Source organism: Quercus lobata, chromosome 11, assembly GCF_001633185.2.
Source record: "Quercus lobata isolate SW786 chromosome 11, ValleyOak3.0 Primary Assembly, whole genome shotgun sequence".
In the NCBI taxonomy this organism is placed as follows: Eukaryota; Viridiplantae; Streptophyta; class Magnoliopsida; order Fagales; family Fagaceae; genus Quercus; species Quercus lobata.
In genome coordinates this window covers 3,354,430-3,373,873 of record NC_044914.1, presented here as the reverse complement: position 1 = coordinate 3,373,873, position 19,444 = coordinate 3,354,430, and the positions used below count along the sequence as shown (strand labels likewise).

The window sequence follows — 19,444 nt, the reverse complement described above, 5'->3', positions numbered from 1 at the left end:
TGATGCATATTCAGGATTTTATTCATAAATGGTTACCAAACTAATGAATAATAATACTTATTACATTCCAACTTAATGTATTCCTTGTAATACTTATTCTTATTCCCATGTAATAATCATTACAGTATACCAAATGTGCCCTTATTGTTAGTTGTGGTTGGTTTCAATATGATATTTTATTATTTTATTTTGGTTTATAAGGAATTAACATCTCAACAATTATAAAAATATTGTGGGTTGTGTTAATATTTTAATTTTTTTTAGGGTAACAGCTCATATGTACATTAAAAAAAAAAAAAAAAGCTTGTTCAATAGAAGATATTACCCAAAAAGCTAAAAAAGAAAAGAAAGAAAGCCAGTGAAATAGTGAGAATTGAATAGCCATGTCCCCCATCAAAAAAAAAAAAAAAAAAAAAACGAAAGCCAGTGAAATAGTGAGAATTGAATTAACCAAATTTACTGTAGCCATGTTCCTGTAGCTTTAAGTATTGACTCTTTTTATATATAGAAAAAATCACTGCACATCCTTGGTGCGATGATCACTTCACAAGTATAAGTGCTTGTGGGATGTAGGAGGTAAGGATTGGAGTTCAAATCTCTAGAGAGGAACTTCATACACATGTACGCTAAAAGCCAGGGAAACAATGAGAATTGAATAAATCAAACTTACTGTAATTAGGGATGGCCATGAGTAGGGTATGGATTAGGTATACCCATCTCTACTCGAAAAGTTTGCCCATGGATACCCGAATATCAATACCCATTAGTATCCATACCCGACTCTTACCTGGATTTATTATCCATGGATATCCATACCCTACCCGAAACCCATATAATTTTTTATTTTAATCCAAAACATTTTAACTTAAAATCTAACCAATAGCTTTATCTTAAAAAAGAAAAAAACTAATCAATAAAATATATATATATTTTTAAAATTATTGATTAGTTTGTATATGCTTTTTTTTTTTGAGATAGAGATTGAAATTTAATTAGATAAAAAATTAAAAAAATAAAATAAGATAAGTTTACATAACCTCTTCTTTTGCAACATCGAGAGTATTGTAGTTGTAGTCGTAGTTGTTCAAAGAATCTTAGCAGAGCTTCGCTCTCTTCGGTGTCAATGCCCTCCCTTACATCCGCCTCGTCACTCCGCACCAGTCCCCCAAGCAATCGGAGCAGATGGACCAGGGCGATTTCTTGTGACTCGCTGAGTCAATGGCCAATTTCGTCTAGGCCAAAACCAAGCTTACTGTCGATTTGATTCACTGGCCTTCGTTCCTTTCCACTAGGCAATTGGGCTTCATCGTGGTCGCGACCTTGATTTGGATCTCCATCGCAATCAAGAAGATCGTGAAAGGCTTGCTTCACAATCCGAAGCTCTGGCTCGCCGGCTCGGTTTCCGTTTACTTCTTCAACGTTTTCGGCGCTATGCACAACATAGGTGAGTGAGAGAGGTTTAGGTTTTTATTTATTTATTTTTATTTTTATATACGGGTCGGGTTTGGATAATATCCATACCCTACCCGAACAATTCGGGTAATATTTATACCCTACCTGGTTAAGCTCTACCCATGAAGAACCGTGTATTACCTGGAACATTTGGATTGGGTAGGGTTGGATATCCATTACCCATTGGGTATGGCCATCCCTTCTGTAATCATGTGCCTGTAGCTTTGCGTATTGACTCCTTTTATATATAGATATGTTAGTCTAAACTTCAATTTGTCTCATCAGACTTTAATTGATGGCTTCCTCTAATATTCTGAAACTCTGTTTGCTCCTCTCTGCAATCAGCTTGTCAAGAACATGGGCTCTCAACTCTTCTTCTTCTATGAAATATTCCCAACATTCGTCTTCCATAAAATCAGTATGCAAAACCACACCATACCCAGTTGTCTGTTTTAATTCATTGAAACACTCAGATGAGACCAGTCCAAACAACAAAGCCAACCTCCTTACCATCCTCCAAACTGCAATATCCAAGTCTGAAGAGCTTTTAAATCAGCTCTTGGATTTTGGAAATGATATCATTGAAAAACAACAAGGAACCATCCACGACTGCAATGAACTCCAACAAATCACCATGTCTTGTTTACAAAGATCAGTGTCCCTAATCCAGGACGCACCCATAATTAATAAACGGAAGCTAGCCGATGCAATAGCTCAGCTTAGCGCAGCACTCACAAATAAGAACACATGCTTGGAGGGCTTGGATTCAGCTTCGGGTCCTTTGTTGCTAACCCTACGGCTACGGAATTCCATAGATCATACTTACAAGCATGTAAGTAATGCTCTTTCCATTCTGTCTAGCCAAAATAACAATAATAATAGGCACCTCATGGACATGGATGTTCCAAAGTGGATTTCAAGGAAATTAAAAGAGTCGGACTCGGATTGGATATGACCCGAGCAAGGTGCTGACTGTGGCTGCAGATGGAACTGGAAACTTCACGACCATCACTGATGCTATCAACTTTGCTCCAAACAATAGCAATGATAAAACAATTATCTATGTGAAACAAGGGGTTTATCAGGAAAATGTGGAAATCCCGAGTAACAAGCCAAACATTTTTCTGCGTGGAGAAGGAACTAATGCCACTAAAATTACTGGTAACAGAAGTGTGGGGGATGGCTGGACAACTTTCAGATCTGCAACTCTCGGGATGTCTAGCATTTATATATCTAATAATTTGTGTCATTCCCAGGAGGGAGCCACATTTAGAGCAAGGGCCAGGGCCATCCCCTGACCTGGCCCTAAATATTTTTTTCCTACAGTATAAATTTTTTATAGTAATCATCAACTATGGATTTAAAACCAAACATATACTAATAAGCGTTTAAAACCAAACACCCTCTCAAGAGTTAAGTTGTACATAGATAGTAAATTCCAGTTAGTTCAACTGTTAAAATATTTTGTCGTCAAATAAAAAAAATTTATAGTTTAAACATTGCCTATACCAAAAACTAATTAATGTTTCAGCTTGATTATGGAAAGCAACCATCATGAGACATAAAGTAAACATCGTAAATTGAAATTCTATTGTACCTAACAAAATAAATTAAAAAAACTTGTCCATGAACCATCAGTACTTCAAGGTGCCCCGTGGCTCCATCCCTCTAGAGTATGGAGATCTCCATACTCTATCTTTTGAAGTAATTTCGAAAAAATAAAACATTGTTTTTAAACAATCTTATAAATGATTTAGTTTTCCTTACTACAAAATGTTTAAACATTAAGATAGGAAAATATATCATTTCATTTCTTTTCCTTTATTTTTTACTGGTTTTAATTATAAGAATTTAAAAATAAAAATAAAAATTAGAGGCTGGCTATGTTTACTTGTTCAGCTGCTATATAGCCAAGTAAACAGGAAACAAATTATAGTCTAAAAATCACCTCTTTTGTTTTGTTTTTTTTTTTCTTGTTGAGTAAAACATACTATAAAATAGTTTTGATAGAGTCGAATTGGAAGTACTATTTTCATGTCAAATTTTTCGGTTTTTCATTTCTCAAAATCATATGTTTCTCTCACTTTCGTATTAATTAATTCATCAAAATTTTTTTTTGGGGGTTTAGAATTAGGCGCCAAATAAGATATGGCAACATAATGTTGTTTATATAAGAAAATTTAGGGCAGTCTATGATTTTAGAGTCTAAGGAAATTTTTGTGAAATTTAGTGAAAAATCAATCATAAATAATTTTTAAGATTTAAAAGAGCGAGACTTATTTTTTCCTACATTATTAAGTTGAAATATGTTAACAAACAATTATTATGTCTATTATTTTATTTATATTTCATTGTTAACACTAAATATACATCAAATTTATTTAACATGTATTAATTTATGATTGTCTCAAATTGAATTAAAATCAAACTTCAGCGGTGTCTGGCAATGGCTTTCTAGCACGGGACATAACTATTGAGAATATCGCTGGAGCAAAGAAACATCAAGCAGTTGCCTTGAGAGTAAATGAAGACTTTGTAGCTTTGTACAGATGCCACATCAATGGTTACCAGGGTACATTGTATGTCCATTCCTTTCGACAATTCTACCAAGAGTGTGATATATTGGGGACTATAGATTTTGTACTTGGGAATGCAGTGGTGGCATTTCAAGGATGTAATATTTGGTCGAAAATGCCATTGCATGGCCAACAGTTATCACAACACAATCTCGTGATAGCTCAGATGAGAACATTGGAATTTCCTTCTAGGATTGTTCAATTTTAGCTACTAATGATTTGTACTCAAGTTCTAGCACTGTGAAAAGCTACCTAGGAAGACCATGGAGGGAGTACTCTCGGACAGTCTACCTAAATTCTTACATTGACAAATTCATTGACCCAGCTGGGTGGATACAGTGGTCTAATGGTGATGATAATGATGATGATGATCAAGAATTAGACACTTTGTATTATGGGGAGTATGAGGATCATGGGCCCGGATCATCAACAGATGATAGAGTTACTTGGGAAGGGTATCATAGAATGAATAAAATAGATACATATAATTTCACGATATTAGAGTTCATCAATAATGATGAATGGTTGGATTCCACTCCATTTCCATACCATGATGGGGTTCAATAATTTTGATCTAGTATAAAGAGGCATTAATTAAATGGAATTGGATTCTTCTTCTTCTTCTTCATTTTATTTTTTTTATTTTTTTAATATATATATATATATATATATATCTTTAATTTTGTACCAAAGTTATGGCCAATATAATTTTACTTCTTCAAAGGTAACTAATTAGATCGTGTAGTAGGTCATTCTAATACATACATATATATATATATATATATATATATATATATATATGATATAACGGTGAATAATCTATCAAGCGTCTTGCGACTCAAAGGCAATTGATTAAATCAATCAGATTTAGCTTAACGTCTATCTCACGAAAAAACAAAAGAAAAAAAGAAAGAAGATGTAGCTTAACGCCTTTAGGCTTTAACAAGGCAGCTCGTCTATTGGAAAGGCGCATACAATCTGTAGAAGACTTTAGGTCGTGGATTAAAGAAACACTTAATTCCATTTTCTGACGAGACTAACAGAACTAAATTGAAAAAAATTTAAAAGTTAGAAAAATAAATTAAACAAAAGTAAAAGTAAATGACAAAATTGTATTTAGGTCACATTAGCCATTTTACTATTTTTTATCTATTACTTAATGACAGTGACTATTTTAACATAATACCAAAATGTTATGGACCAATCTAACACATTTAAAATAATAAGAATTAAATTGACATATAGTGTAAATGTTTAGAACCAAAATGATAATTTGTCCCCAAAAAAAAAAAAAAAACCATTTTTTTCTTAAGTAAACCAAGTTATGAAGGAAGCCTGGCACTCTTTAATTGCAGAAGCTAGTCCACTGTTCAAAAGTCTTAAAGGCTTGTCGCAAAGGCAGCATTTTGGCAATGTTTCTTCACTGATAAAGGTTAAAAGAGAGCAATTACAAGTAATAAGCCAATCCTGTGATCCTAAGATTGGGATTCAAGCTAATTCATTAAGGATAGAGTAGTTGCTAAACAAAGAAGAAACAATGCGGAGAGAGTGTTCAAGGATATCATGGATGAAATCCAGTTTGAAGGTATTGTGTACTCGTGGCCAAGGTGTAAGGTATATTTTGTGTACTCCACCTGACCTTAAACGTCCAAAAAACTAAAAATCTACAACTCTTTCTTTGAGTCCAAACGGGTGGCTGTTAAGCAGCCTCGTGGCAATCTACATAGCATCCTAGGCATAGGAATAATTTTTTATTTTGACGTAAGTTACATAAGCATTTTTCATCATTATCTTAATGACAACAAAGCCTATTTTGATATAATACCAAAATGTTATGAAATTGACACTTATAAAACGTTAGAGGTCAAATTGTGTATACTAAAAGGAGACATGAGGAGGGGGAGGTGGTATGTAGAAAAGGCCAAATTGTGCATACCAAAAAGGAAAAACCTGAAGGGGAAAGCTATGGGATGAGGGAAAAGATATACGAAGATACCCTGAAGATAGGGCTGTCTAGTGGTTCAGTGACTCGCCCAAATCAGTCTGATTCGGGTTTGCCTCTAACAAAAACCGAATTATCGGTTCGGGTAACGAGTTAAGGTATTAAAAACCTGTATTACCCGACTTGACCGGTAGTTTTAGATTTAAAAAAAAAAAAAATTTGGGTCAGTGAAGTGGTAAGACAACCCATATAGCCTCTGCCCTCTACTCTATAGCTTGAATTCTAAATAATTTAAACTTACACACTAAACTAAGTATGTGTTTGGATAGCACTGAAACGTGCGTTGCGTTTTGTGAGTTGCGTTTTCTCCTTTTTTTTTTTTTTTTTGTCAGTTGCAGCAGGGGATAGCAGCTACTGTTCATGAACAGTAGTTGCACTTTTCTTACTTTTTCATTCCTTTATCACATTAGTGGGTCCCGTGCACTGTTCATGGGACCCACAAATATCACTTTTCAGAAACTTTTTCATTAAAAATGGGTCTCACAACACTATTCACACATTTAAAAATTATTTTGCTACAGTGTTTTTAGTTTCAGTTTTCAGTTTCAGTAAGAATAAGCTCAATCCAAACAGATCCTAAGAGTACATGCAAATGCAAAATCAAATCAAAACAGAGTTTCAGACTTTTCAGTCTTCCACTCCACTCTCATCAGAGTCTCAAGTCACAAGACTCTCAACTCTCAAGCCTCAACAGTCCACTCCCACGAGCCACTGCTTTTAGTTTCATGTTCCCCTCTCTCTCTTTCAAATCCCTAACCCTAGCCACTTCTTACTGCTGCCGTTGTTAAGTCGTCATCCTCAATGACCCGCCGTTGTTCAGTTCAAGTAGTCTATCTCTCACCCAAACCCCTCTCCCTTAAAGCTTCCTTTGATTTGCCATATGAAGCTTTGATCTTGTGCATCTAATGGTGGGTTTAGTATTTTTTTTTTTTAAATTTCTTATTGACCTTGTGACAGATGTGGTGATGGTGGGAGAGGGAGTGGTGGTGGTGCCGGTTTAGTGTTCTCTCTTTTTGTCTCATAAATCTAGGGTTTGTGGATTATTTGTGCTATTTGATTTTTAAAGGTTTGGATTCTGGTTTGTGATTTGGGTTTTGATTTCTCTATGTTCTTTGGGTTGATTTCTCATGGGTTTGGGTTTTGATTTCTTTGTTCTTTGGGTTGATTCCTCATGGGTATGGGTTAGTTTTGGTTTCTCTGTTCTTTGGTTGATTTCTCATGGGTTTGGGTTTTTATATATATATATATATATATATATATATATTTTTGAGTCTGGGTTTTGAATTTTTGTTCTCTTTGTTATTGTGCTTCAATCCCGAATTACTCGACGGTTCCGACTCGCTCAACCGACGACCCGAGCCATCGGGTCCAACCTGAATTCAATTGGTCTCAGGTCCATTTTTTGTTCACCCAAACCAACCAGGTTGAGTACAGGTTAACTCAAAACCCGATCCTGGACAACCCTACCTGAAGATACTCTCTTCCTAAAATTCTTAGGCAATGTTTGTTAGTGTTGTAACTGTTGTTTAAATAACAGTTTTCGTTGTTTAAACAACACAACATGTATTTCTATAATACTTTTTCACCCATACGTATTTTTACAACACTTAAACGACGTTACTAGAACAACAATACCAAACGGACCCTTAATTTCTGTTTTAAAACTTTTTGTGCAAAAATATAAAACTTGTGTCATTTAAAATATCTGAACCATATAAATTATACAAAATCAATTAAATACTAAATAGTGTTTTTTTTTTTTTTTGAAGAAACCTAAATAGTGAATTTCAATTAGCTCAATTGGCGCACATATATATATATATATATATATATATATTTTTTTTTTTAATATAGAAATTCTATCGTACTTAAAAAAAATAAAACGACATATCTTACATTTGTTTAAATTTTGGAAATGGATCTTATTTCATATAATATTCCGAATCCTTTTGATAGTGTGGGAAATCTTCTCTTGTAATTAAGTTATATGGAATGATAAAAAAAGACTGAAGATTGCCTGATTTAAAATTACTATTGGATTTGGAGGTAGAGTTTTAGATAAAGAATTTTAATTAAAAAGTTTCTTTAGCATTTTAAGTACTGTTTGATAAATTATAATGATAAAGTGTTTTCAAGTTGTTACACCCATCTTCTTCTATAAAAAAAAGTTATTACACCCATTTTTTATAAAAAGAAAATTTTATGATACCTGTTTGGTAATCAAATTGATAAAAGGTTTTTAGATATTAAAATTGAAAAAAGATGACATAATGAAGTAATTTATATTTTTCCCCTCTTAACTTCACAATGTCCCCCTTAAACTATAAACTATTAGAAATAAGCAAATAGCCCCTTGTTGTTTGCTTGCTCACTCCCAAGTGCAAGAAATTGTAGTAATATAATTCTCGGAGTATCGAGCACGAACCACAAGGAGTAGGGTAAATTCAAAGAGAATGTAATTAAACAAAAATTTTTGTGAAGAAGAAAAATAATGACTAGTTTACATCAATAATGTAAACACTAGGGCATTAGGGTCTTTCCTAGGGGTGTCAATGTTTGATCCAACTTGCAAACATGACACGAACTCGACACAGGTTTTTGCGGATTAGGGTTGGGCCTTAACAGATTTGGCCTTAACAGGTTTGGGTCATAAACGGGTTGACTCGAAAGTGACACGATAAGAAACGGGTCATAAGCAGGTCAACACGCGTGGCCCGCAATAGACACGTTTGACACGCCAATTTATTTGTGTAAACCCAAATGACCCATTTAACACAACCCGTTTAACTCGTATAACAAATAAATATTCATTTTATTTTAGATTTGTCAAATACCTTTTATATCCAACCTATATTTTAAACCTAAAAATAAAAGTAAATAATTACAAAAACTTACAAGGAATATAATTAGAAATTGAAACTTTACAAACCTTACATCTCTAAACCCTACAAACCCTAAATCTCTAAACCTTCTTATATTTTTGTAAAGAACTTATTTTCTAGATAGGTGTTATATGTTTGTTGACTAGATTATTTTGAATGTGGGTTGAAGACTTGAAGTGTATACACTACTTTTGGGATGTAAAAAAAAATTTATTTCTAGATAAATATTATATTTAATATTAAGTAAGTTGAAATGGGTTGTATCACATTTGTGTCAACCTAACACGACTTGTTTATTAAGCGTGTCAAGTGGGTTGGGTCAGGTCAACATGTCTTATTAACAAGTCGGGTTAGGGTTGAAGGATCATGACACGATTATTAAATGGGTTAGGTTTGGGTTGAGTCATTTAATTGAATACCCCTACCTCGACACAACACGAACCTGACACGCTAAACCGAATTGACACCTCTAGTGTTTTCCTATATCGATATAAAATTTTTTTGTGATCTAAAAAGAAATATTTTTCACAATTAATTGTTCTTAGACAATGAAAAATATATGATTTTATTGAACTGAGACAATCCAAGAATGCATGGTAACTTGGATTAATAATTTAATTAGAATAGTTTTCTTTAAAACTTATTTTATAATTGCAACTATGAGAAATTCATCTAAACAATAAGAAAAATGTGATTGAACTTATTGAAAGCATGAAAGAACTCATATATAAAAACAAATCTCATTAAAAAATCAAATATGTTGTTGTTTCAAAACTTAGGAATAACCACAAAAAATTATCATACTGAATAGAAGAAACATAACCCCTAGCCCTAATTGAGGGCTTTAGCTACCATGAGAGAATATGAAAATAAAAGCTTTGTGTCTCCAAAATTCGTTCCCCACCATCCAAGTTGAAACCCTAACTTCAAAGAAAAGAAAGAAAATAAAATTCTTGCCTTTTGATTTTCACCTAGATTTTCAGTAGCCATTTGAAGTTACGATTCCAACCCATCTAGCCTTGGGTCAATTGGATTTTTGAGAAGAGAGATATGCACATAATACTGATCAATGATCAAATCTAATTTTTCCTTTTTAGATTATGCATTTCTGATTTCTTTCCTTATTTGAACCTTCCAAATATGGTACATGCCCTAAGCACTCCAATTGCACCATGAGGTACCTCATTAGACATTTAAGCATGATATTAATGGTCATTTAGCTCTTCATTAATTCTAGTTTGACCTTCATTCTCCCTTCCTTCTCTTATAAGCTTATTTTTTACTTGAATTCTTAAAACAATAAATGACATTTTATTCAAGAAAATATGTAAAGATAAATAATAGGGAGTAATGCAGTTTATAGCTTAATTATACAAAATTAAATATAGTAATAAGAAGATAATGCCCAAATATCTAGGTATATAATTAAAATACATTTTTAAGGAGTTATGACTATCCACTTTGTGTTAAGACCTAGCAAGTTTTTCTGATTCCCTTTATATTCCATATATACCAAATTGATTAAAATACCCTCTTTCTAGTTCAGAAGGAATCGTAAATGGCCTAATAATTAAGGGGGCGAAAATATAATTAACCCAAGAAATAAATTTTTATTGGATAATATTTTAAAATTTCTACCATTGGATTATAAGCTCTTGTTCTTCCTTGCACATATGCCAAATTTTGTATAAATAAGAAGTTATTTACTATTTGAAAGTTATAGATCTCTAATTATCTAGAAAATTTTGCAAATGTAAGAAGAATCTAATACAATGTTGGAATTGTCAATATACACATCCAATAAAAAATTGAGTGGTGTAATATTCTCAATCGTTACAAAATGTGTAATTTAAACCAATCATTTGAGTAGCAAAAAATATATATATATATATATATATATATGGCCCTAAAATTTTCATTTACATCTCCATAATGTGCAATATTTGTATGCTTTTGCATATATATATATATATATATATATATATATTTGATATGTTTGATTTGTTCACCTTAACAACATATCAACGTATTTATTTTTTCTTGTATTCTAACTTGCAACTCCTTGAACATTGTCTAATATACCCTATAGACTCTAAAATCTATATCTAGACAAGTTTGTGTTCATACCAATTGTTCTAAACTTTTAGCACCTAACATAAACCATTTATTATAAAATAAAGGTCAAGATTAAATGAACTTTGTTTTTAGTTAATTCGATTTTCTCCATTTATATATAGTGAAATTGAACGGTTCCTAATCCTAAAATAAAATGGTATGTGTGTGAAATGGAGAGAATCTTGTTGTTCCACCACAATGACCATCTAGCTAGGTGGTTTTATTTATTTATTATTTATTTATTTTATTTATTATTTATTTTTAAATCCCAATAAATTCAAAAGGGTTTTGATTGTCTCCCACATAAAGTACAGATTATCCTTGCAGTGCATCATGGAAAATCATGTTTCAAATGTATTAATTTTTAAAAAACTATAGACATTCGGTGTGTAAAAATGTGAATCCTTTTTTTAAAAAAATAAACAACAATGGACTAAAATATTATTATTTTTCCCTTAACCTTATCAAAAGTTTTCTTTTCATCCCGAAATATTAAAAAAAAAAATTTCATCCTTAAACTTTTTAATGTTTTTTTTTCCCAATAGTTTAGAGACAAAAAAAAAAAAAAAAAAAAAAAAAAAAAAAAAAAAAACCTTCTTTCAATAATTTAGGGATTAACAAAACTTCTTTTAAATTTTAAGGATTGAAAGTGAAACATTTTTAATAATTTAGGGATGAATTTATTTTTATTTTTTTATATAGTTTAGGAACGAAAAAGAAAATTTTAAAACTTAAGGATGAAAAACAAACTTTTGATAGAGTTTGAGGATGAAATAAATATTTTAGCCGACAAAGAAGGGTAGGAATAAGTGACCAGAATAACTTTTCTATCTTATTGATATCAAAAAAAATAAATAAATAAAAGAAAAAAAAAGAATGGCTTTTTTACTTAGGTATTACCATAGTAACGCCTTACTTGCTGGGTTCGAACTAGCAATCTGGGGAATTGGTGAGCCATAGCGGCATTGAGTTGGGGGTGTGAGGTTTTTCCCATTTGCTTTTCATTGTTGCTGGATTCGAATTTGTAACTTCTACCCCAAATTATTTGAGAGTAATAAGGCAATAACCACTGGATCACCGTAGTAAAACTGTGAACTTTATATGAAAAGTGTATGTTATATTATACAGCGAATGGTTTCCTAATCTAAAAAGGGTAAAAGAACAGTTGGTCAGTTACAGTTACCCATATAAGCACCAAGAGTCCTACTTGCATAATTGCATTTGCCCCCTCGTAAGCGTTAGAACTTAGAACTTTGAAGACTTGACTGCTCCAAAAGGCAATGTCCTGAAAAACAAATTTTAAGGGGAACTTCGGGTCTTCGGTCTTCCACCCATCACTCCTTAATCTCTGTTAGTGTATAGCTTGTACTAGCTTAGCCCATTGGGCTTAGCCCAGTTTACTGTACTTGTACTTTACTTCTTTTACTTGTACTGCACACATATCTAGCCTATATAAGGCTCTCTATTGTACATTGTTACACACACATTAATATACAGACTTTTCAGTCTTCCTCATATTTTATATTCTTAACATGGTATCAGAGCCATTCCTCTGACTTTCTGGTTCCTGTGGACATCTCCGGCGTCCTTCCGCTGCCCTCGCCTTCATCCAGCAACCACTGCCAGAAGCGAGTCACCGCCGTCACGACCACAGTCCCAGCAACTCTCGGATCTCGTCGTTCTGCTCATCCAACTGCAAAAGCAAAGGCATTGAGTGACAGAACAGACAATCCCGAGCAAAACCCAACCAAGAACGGCCAGAAAACAGCTCACACGCGCCCCCACGCACCGCCTGAATTTTCTGCCTCACGAACACGTGCCACACGCGCCTCCACGCGCCGCCACGCGCCGTCCCTCTTACTCACGCGCCACACGCGCCAGGTAGCAGGCCTCCATGCGCCCTCACGCGCCTTCACGCGCTAGCCTTGCTTCACGGACTGCCACGTCAGCCCTAGTGTGACGTCATCCGTTGACCAGACCGTTGACCTTGACCGTTGACTTTGACTTTGACCGTTGACCAAGTCAAAATTTTTCAACAGGACCTGTCTTGCTCAGTTTTTCGCGTAGATTCTGATTTTGGGCTCCGTTTCTGCATTTGAGGTCTCTAAATTTCACTTTTTTGTCATTTTCTTTATTATGGCTCAACAAAGTGAACGAGATATCATACGTCTTATCACCATCATGTTGGATGGTCCTACTAGCTATCATGCATGGTCTCAGAATATGACTGTCTTTCTCAAGGGTCGTAAACTGTGGCGATATGTGACTGGTTCAATTCCTAAGCCAGTACCAAACCCTAAGTCCAAAGTCACAGATGCTGAAGAGTCTTCCAAGACTGCTATTACGACAGATGATTATGAAGAACGTCTAGAGGAATGGGAGAGTATTCAGAGTAAGATCTTGTCTTGGTTTATCAATACCTCTATTCCCTCCATTCATAATCTTCTTCCTCGTCTTGAAACTGCTGAGGCTGCTTGGAAATTTTTGGCCGATCGCTATAACTGCACTAATGATTCAAGCTTGGAGTTTCACATTGAATCAAAACTTTATCAAATGCGCCAAGAGACAGGTCAGTCTATTTCTGATTTTTATTCTCAGACTTCTACTGTGTGGGAACAACTCTCTGCTGCAGATCCTCCACTGGTGTGTTCTAAGGATATTGAGCTCTTTGTCAAATATCAAGATCGCCGTAGATTTATGCACTTCATGATGGGTTTACGTGAGGACTTTGAGCCTACTAGAGCTTCTCTGCTTAGCCGGTCCCCTACTCCTTCTCTTGATGCTGCAGTCAAGGAGCTCATTTCTGAGGAGAATCGTCGGCCTACTTATCACATGACATCATCTGATCATGTATTGGCTACACCCTCACCACAGCCTCCCATTGCTGCATTCACTGCTCCTCCGCGAATAAACTCTGGGCGACCCACCTCTCAGTCTTCCAAAGGTGCTCACTGCAAGTTTTGCCGTGCCAAAGGCCATGACATTTCTGTTTGTCGTAAGCTACAGAAATTTATGCAAGATCAAAATAAAGCCTCTCTTCCTCAGGCAGCTGCTGTGTGTCCTTCAGATCCATCGGTTCCTACAGGTCCATCTTTGACTTCCTCACTTACTACGGCTGATATTGAGGCAGTTGTTCAACAGGTTTTATCCCGCACTTCCACTGCTCTTTCTGTCACCTCAGGTAAACAACCTTGGTTTTTTGATACTGCATGTTGTAACCATATGACTCCAGATGAATCCCAATTTTCTGATAAGGCACCCTTAGAACATCCAATCACCATTTACACTGCTGATGGAACTCCTATGCCTGTTAGTCATAAAGGAACAATCTCTTCTTCTTGTTTATCCCTTAGTGACACTTTTCATATTCCAAAGTTATCCTTAAATCTACTTTCTGTTGGTCAACTTTGCGAATTAGGCGTAGATCTTCTATTTACTAATCATGGTGTGGATGTGCAGGATCCCCGGACGGGTCAAGTACTTGGGACAGGCCGTAAGGTTGGTCGCATGTTTGAGGTTCATGACTTGAAGATTCCTTCACAAGTTGTTTCTGCAGCTGCTACCACTGCCACCTCCTCACCTGATCTATGGCATGCTCGTCTTGGTCATCCATCCTTATCTCGTCTTCAGTTATTGGCTTCTCAAGGTCATTTAGGTTCAGTTCAGTTTCAAAAATTTGATTGTACTTCCTGTCATTTTGGTAAACAAACAAAATTGCCCTTTAATAAAAGTGACTCCTTTTCTTCTGCCCCTTTTGATCTTATACATTCTGATATTTGGGGTCCTGCACCTGTTCCCACTGAGGGGGGATCTAAATATTTTGTCATATTTGTGGATGATTTTTCTCGATATACTTGGATTTATCTGCTTCATCATAGGTCTGAACTTGTGTCTATTTACCAAACATTTCATAAAATGATTGAAACACAGTTCAATCGCACCGTTAAAGTCTTTCGATCAGATAATGCTCAAGAATATAATGATAAATCTTTCCTATCCTTTTTAGACAAACATGGTACTCTTCCTCAGCGGTCTTGCCCTTACACCTCTCAACAAAATGGTCGTGCAGAACGAAAACATCGTCACATTCTTGATGTTGTCCGCACCCTTCTTATTTCAGCCTCTCTTCCTGAACGCTTTTGGGGTGAGGCAGCACTCACTGCTGTGCACACCATTAATCGTATTCCTTCACCAACTACACACAACAAATCACCATTCGAGCTTCTCTATGGTCAAACTCCTGACTACTCCTCTCTTCGGGTTTTTGGTTGTGCTTGCTTTGTCTCTCTTCCTCCTCATGAACGTACAAAGCTCCAACCTCGTACTCGTCTCTGTTGTTTCCTTGGTTATGGTGTGTCCCAGAAAGGTTTTCGCTGCTATGATCCCATTTCTCGTCGCCTTCGTGTCTCCCGTCATGTTGAGTTTTGGGAACATCGTCCTTTCACGAGTCTTCAGCAGTTTCCTGCATCTTCTTCCTCAGAGTCTCCCATTTTTACTGATCTTTTCTTCCCTCTCTATCCTGAACTTGTGGAGGATTCTTCAACATCGACTGCCTCTCCAGACGACTCATCCCTGGTTCTGTCTCCGGCATATGACCCGCCTGTCTTGGATCCTGTGGCACCACCCTCTCCTGAGTCTCCTATTGGTCCTGAACTTCGTCGTTCCACTCGGGTAAGCATTCCTCCTCCTTATCTCACTGATTATCATTGCTCTTTTGCTCTTGCCACTCTCTATGAACCTCACACCTATCGTGAGGCTCATACTGACCCTCTTTGGCAGCAAGCTATGAATGAAGAACTAGATGCCCTTCATAAAAATCACACTTGGGATATGGTTGATTTGCCTCCTGGTCAGTCTGTAGTAGGTTGTAGGTGGGTTTACAAGATCAAGACCAAGGCCGATGGATCTGTTGAAAGATACAAAGCTCGCCTAGTTGCCAAGGGCTTTACTCAGGAGTATGGTATTGACTATGAGGAAACATTTGCTCCTGTTGCTCGTCTTGCATCTGTTAGATGTCTCATTGCTGTGGCTGCTATTCGCCGTTGGCCTCTTTATCAAATGGATGTGAAGAATGCTTTCCTCAATGGAGATCTTCATGAAGAAGTGTACATGCAACCACCCCCTGGCTATCCACACTCAGGCAATCAAGTTTGCCGCCTTCGCCGTGCTCTTTATGGCCTCAAGCAGGCTCCTCGAGCTTGGTTTGAAAAGTTTAGCTCAGTTGTTGCTCAGCAGGGTTTCACTTCGAGTCCTCATGACACTGCTCTCTTTGTTCGAAGATCCTCTGCTGGTATCACTCTTATTCTTCTTTATGTTGATGACATGATTATTACTGGAGATGATTCTGCAGGTATCCGCTTTCTTCAGCATTTCCTTAGTCAGCATTTTGAGATGAAAGATCTGGGCACTCTCAGCTATTTTCTTGGGCTAGAGGTTACCTCATCCTCTGATGGCTACTATCTTTCCCAGGCTAAATATGCTTCTGATCTTCTCTCCAAAGCCGGTGTCACCGATAATAAGACTGTTTCCACTCCTTTGGAATACAATGCAAAGCTTACACCCTTGGATGGTGAACCTCTATCCGATGCTACTCGTTATCGTCAGTTGGTTGGCAGTTTGATCTATCTCACTGTTACTCGTCCGGATATTTCACATGCCGTGGGTATGGTTAGTAAGTTCATGGATGCACCTCGTTCTGTCCACTATGCTGCTGTTCTTCGGATTCTCCGCTTTGTCAAAGGCACACTTTATCATGGTCTGCATTACTCCTCTCGATCGTCTCTCGAGCTTCATGCTTATTCAGATGCTGACTGGGCAGGTGATCCGACTGATCGATGCTCTATCACAGGTTTCTGTTTCTTGTTAGGTACTTCTCTAGTCTCGTGGCGCAGCAAGAAGCAGGATGTGGTTTCCCGTTCCAGTACTGAGGCTGAGTATCGTGCCCTTGCCGACACCACTTGTGAGCTTGTTTGGCTTCGCTGGCTCTTGGCTGACATGGATGCTCCACAACCCACTGCCACTCCTCTTTATTGTGACAATCGTAGTGCTATCTACATTGCTCATAATGATGTCTTCCATGAACGCACCAAGCATATTGAGATCGACTGCCACATCACTCGCCAGCATCTCAAGAAAGGAAATCTCAAGTTATTTTCCATCTCCTCTGCTGACCAGCCTGCTGATATCTTTACCAAGACTCACCCGCCTGGTCGTCTTCGAGATCTTATATCCAAACTCCAGTTGGCTTCTTCCTTGCCACCTCGAGTTTGAGGGGGATGTTAGTGTATAGCTTGTACTAGCTTAGCCCATTGGGCTTAGCCCAGTTTACTGTACTTGTACTTTATGCTTTCGCTTCCGCATCCATACTAGCATATTCAACATAGTGTATCAATGATAATATTTAACATGGAATGGGAGAAAATAAGGGTCTCTTTGATAAAGGTGTTTGAGTATTGTTGTTCAAAATGATGTGAAAACTATGGTCCGTGTCGTTAAATCTTATTTCTCATCACGCTGTGCACGTTGGCCCTCTCCATCCGAAGCGTAGAACATTGACATCATTGCTCTCTCCAGATGTTTTCCGTCAAAGAAAAGAAAAGAAGCATATAGCATTGTCATTAAGGTTTTGATTATCAGATATCTACTATTTTTTTCTTTCTTTTGTTATTTTCATTTTTATATGTTAAAATGTAGATTTTTTTTTTTTTTTAATGTAATGACTATTTCCATGTCAATTGTAAATATATACGCGTGTAAAATAGTAATTGCAAATAAGTGTAAAATAATGTTTTTCCACACTCTGCCCTCAATGTCTGTGTAATCCAATTCATTACTCTTAGTCTTAAAAGAAAAGAAAAGTATACAACTTAACTTTAAGTCGTTAATGTTCCAAATTGCATTATTTTACTTATGAGGCTCAGCAATGGGAAAATATTTTTACACGCTTATTCTTGTACACTCTGTGTTGGAATATTTTAATATTAAATAATTAAAATGAGTAAATGTTATAACATAAATGTAAAAATGTGGGAGTGAATATGGAAGATGAAGAGTTGTGAAAATGTTTAATCCCACATTGAAAAGGAGAGAGACTATTTTATTCTTTTTAATTGTGGTGATTAATGGGCTAACATGAATTATCTCAGATATTGGGCTAGATACGTGCGCAAGGGGGAGATGAAGAGTGGAGGTATCAAAAATGGCAATGAATTAGCCCCTTTGGATCCTCCTACTTGACAGCCCATTTCCTCCACACACACACACACATATATATATATATATATATAAATATAAATTTTAGTGTTCCAAAAGTAACGCTTAACCCCCTCTCAAGATTTAAGTTAGTCCAAAACACACAAAAAAGGAAAAAAGAAATAAGTAACTAAACCCCTAAAAAAAAAAAAAAGCATTAACCCATACATATAAGCCTATGACCCTCCCTCTTTAAAAAATTAAAATTTTTTAAAAAACGTTTTCTTAATAAGTGCATAAATTTAAGGGATATATTGTCATATTTAAGACATTAACCACCTTAAGAAGTGTGGCTAACTTGTCCATAAATTGTGGGTTCTAGAATTAGTTCAACTAATAAAGTATCTTGGTGTCGAGTAAAAGATCTTGGATTTAAATCCAGTCTAAACCAAAAGTCAATTAGTGTTTCATCTTGATGATAGAGATATTTTAAAAAATCTTGTCTATATACTCTTGTCTTTGGAAGTAATTTCGAAAAAAAAAAATCTTATTAATGATTTAGTTTTCCTTACCACAATAAGTTTAAACATTAAGATTGGAAAATATATCATTTCATTTATTTTCCTTTATTTTTACTAATAATTTTACTAATTTCAGTTACAATAATTTTAAAAAAATTGGAGGCTAGCTATGCTTGTATGTTTCGCTGCTATATAGCTAAGTAAATGGGAAACAAATTATACTCTAATTTTTTTTTATTTTTTTTTTTTGGCTTGGTAAAACAGACTATAAAATAGTTTCGATAGAGTGAAATTGGAACTGCTATTTTTTATTTATTTATTTTTGGGTCAAATTGTTTAGTTTTTCAATTTTTCTCAAAATCATATTTTCCTCTCAATGTCGTAATCATTAATTCACCAGATTTTTTTTTTCTCCAAGCTGGACTTCTTCTTTTGTTTTTTCTTGGGGGGGGGGGGGGGGGGGGGGGGGTTTTGGAGTTATGTACAAAATAAGATATGAAAACATAATGTTGCTTATATAAGAGAATTTACTGTAGTCTATGACTTTAGAGTCCAAGGAAATTGTTGCATAATTTAGTGCAAAATAAATCATATATAATTTTTAGGATTTAAAAAAGTGAAGAGTTATGTTTTCATATATTATTAAGTTGAAATATGTTAACAAAAAATTATTATGTCTGCTCTTTATTTATCTTTTTCCATTGA

General features: G+C 35.4%; 1 protein-coding gene and 1 pseudogene across 1 annotated transcript; both read left to right on the top strand.

Annotated features, from left to right (window-relative positions):
• Window positions 1–1,747: 1,747 nt before the first annotated feature.
• On the top strand, window positions 1,748–4,595 carry LOC115967797 (annotated as a pseudogene).
• Window positions 4,596–13,727: 9,132 nt separating this feature from the next.
• Window positions 13,728–14,626, top strand: LOC115967617. Its single transcript, XM_031086754.1, has 2 exons — window positions 13,728–14,208; window positions 14,487–14,626. Exons 1-2 carry the CDS (start codon window positions 13,734–13,736, stop codon window positions 14,522–14,524), a joined length of 513 nt encoding a protein of 170 aa, XP_030942614.1. The 5' UTR covers window positions 13,728–13,733; the 3' UTR covers window positions 14,525–14,626.
• Window positions 14,627–19,444: the final 4,818 nt, after the last annotated feature.

Excerpts from the sequence above, each read along its gene's own strand:
- LOC115967617 (XM_031086754.1), top strand. The coding sequence starts at position 13,734 with ATGATGGGTTTACGTGAGGACTTTGAGCCTACTAGAGCTTCTCTGCTT. Across the intron at positions 14,209-14,486 it reads TGCTCTTTCTGTCACCTCAG|GATCCCCGGACGGGTCAAGT; the intron begins GTAAACAACCTT and ends GTGGATGTGCAG.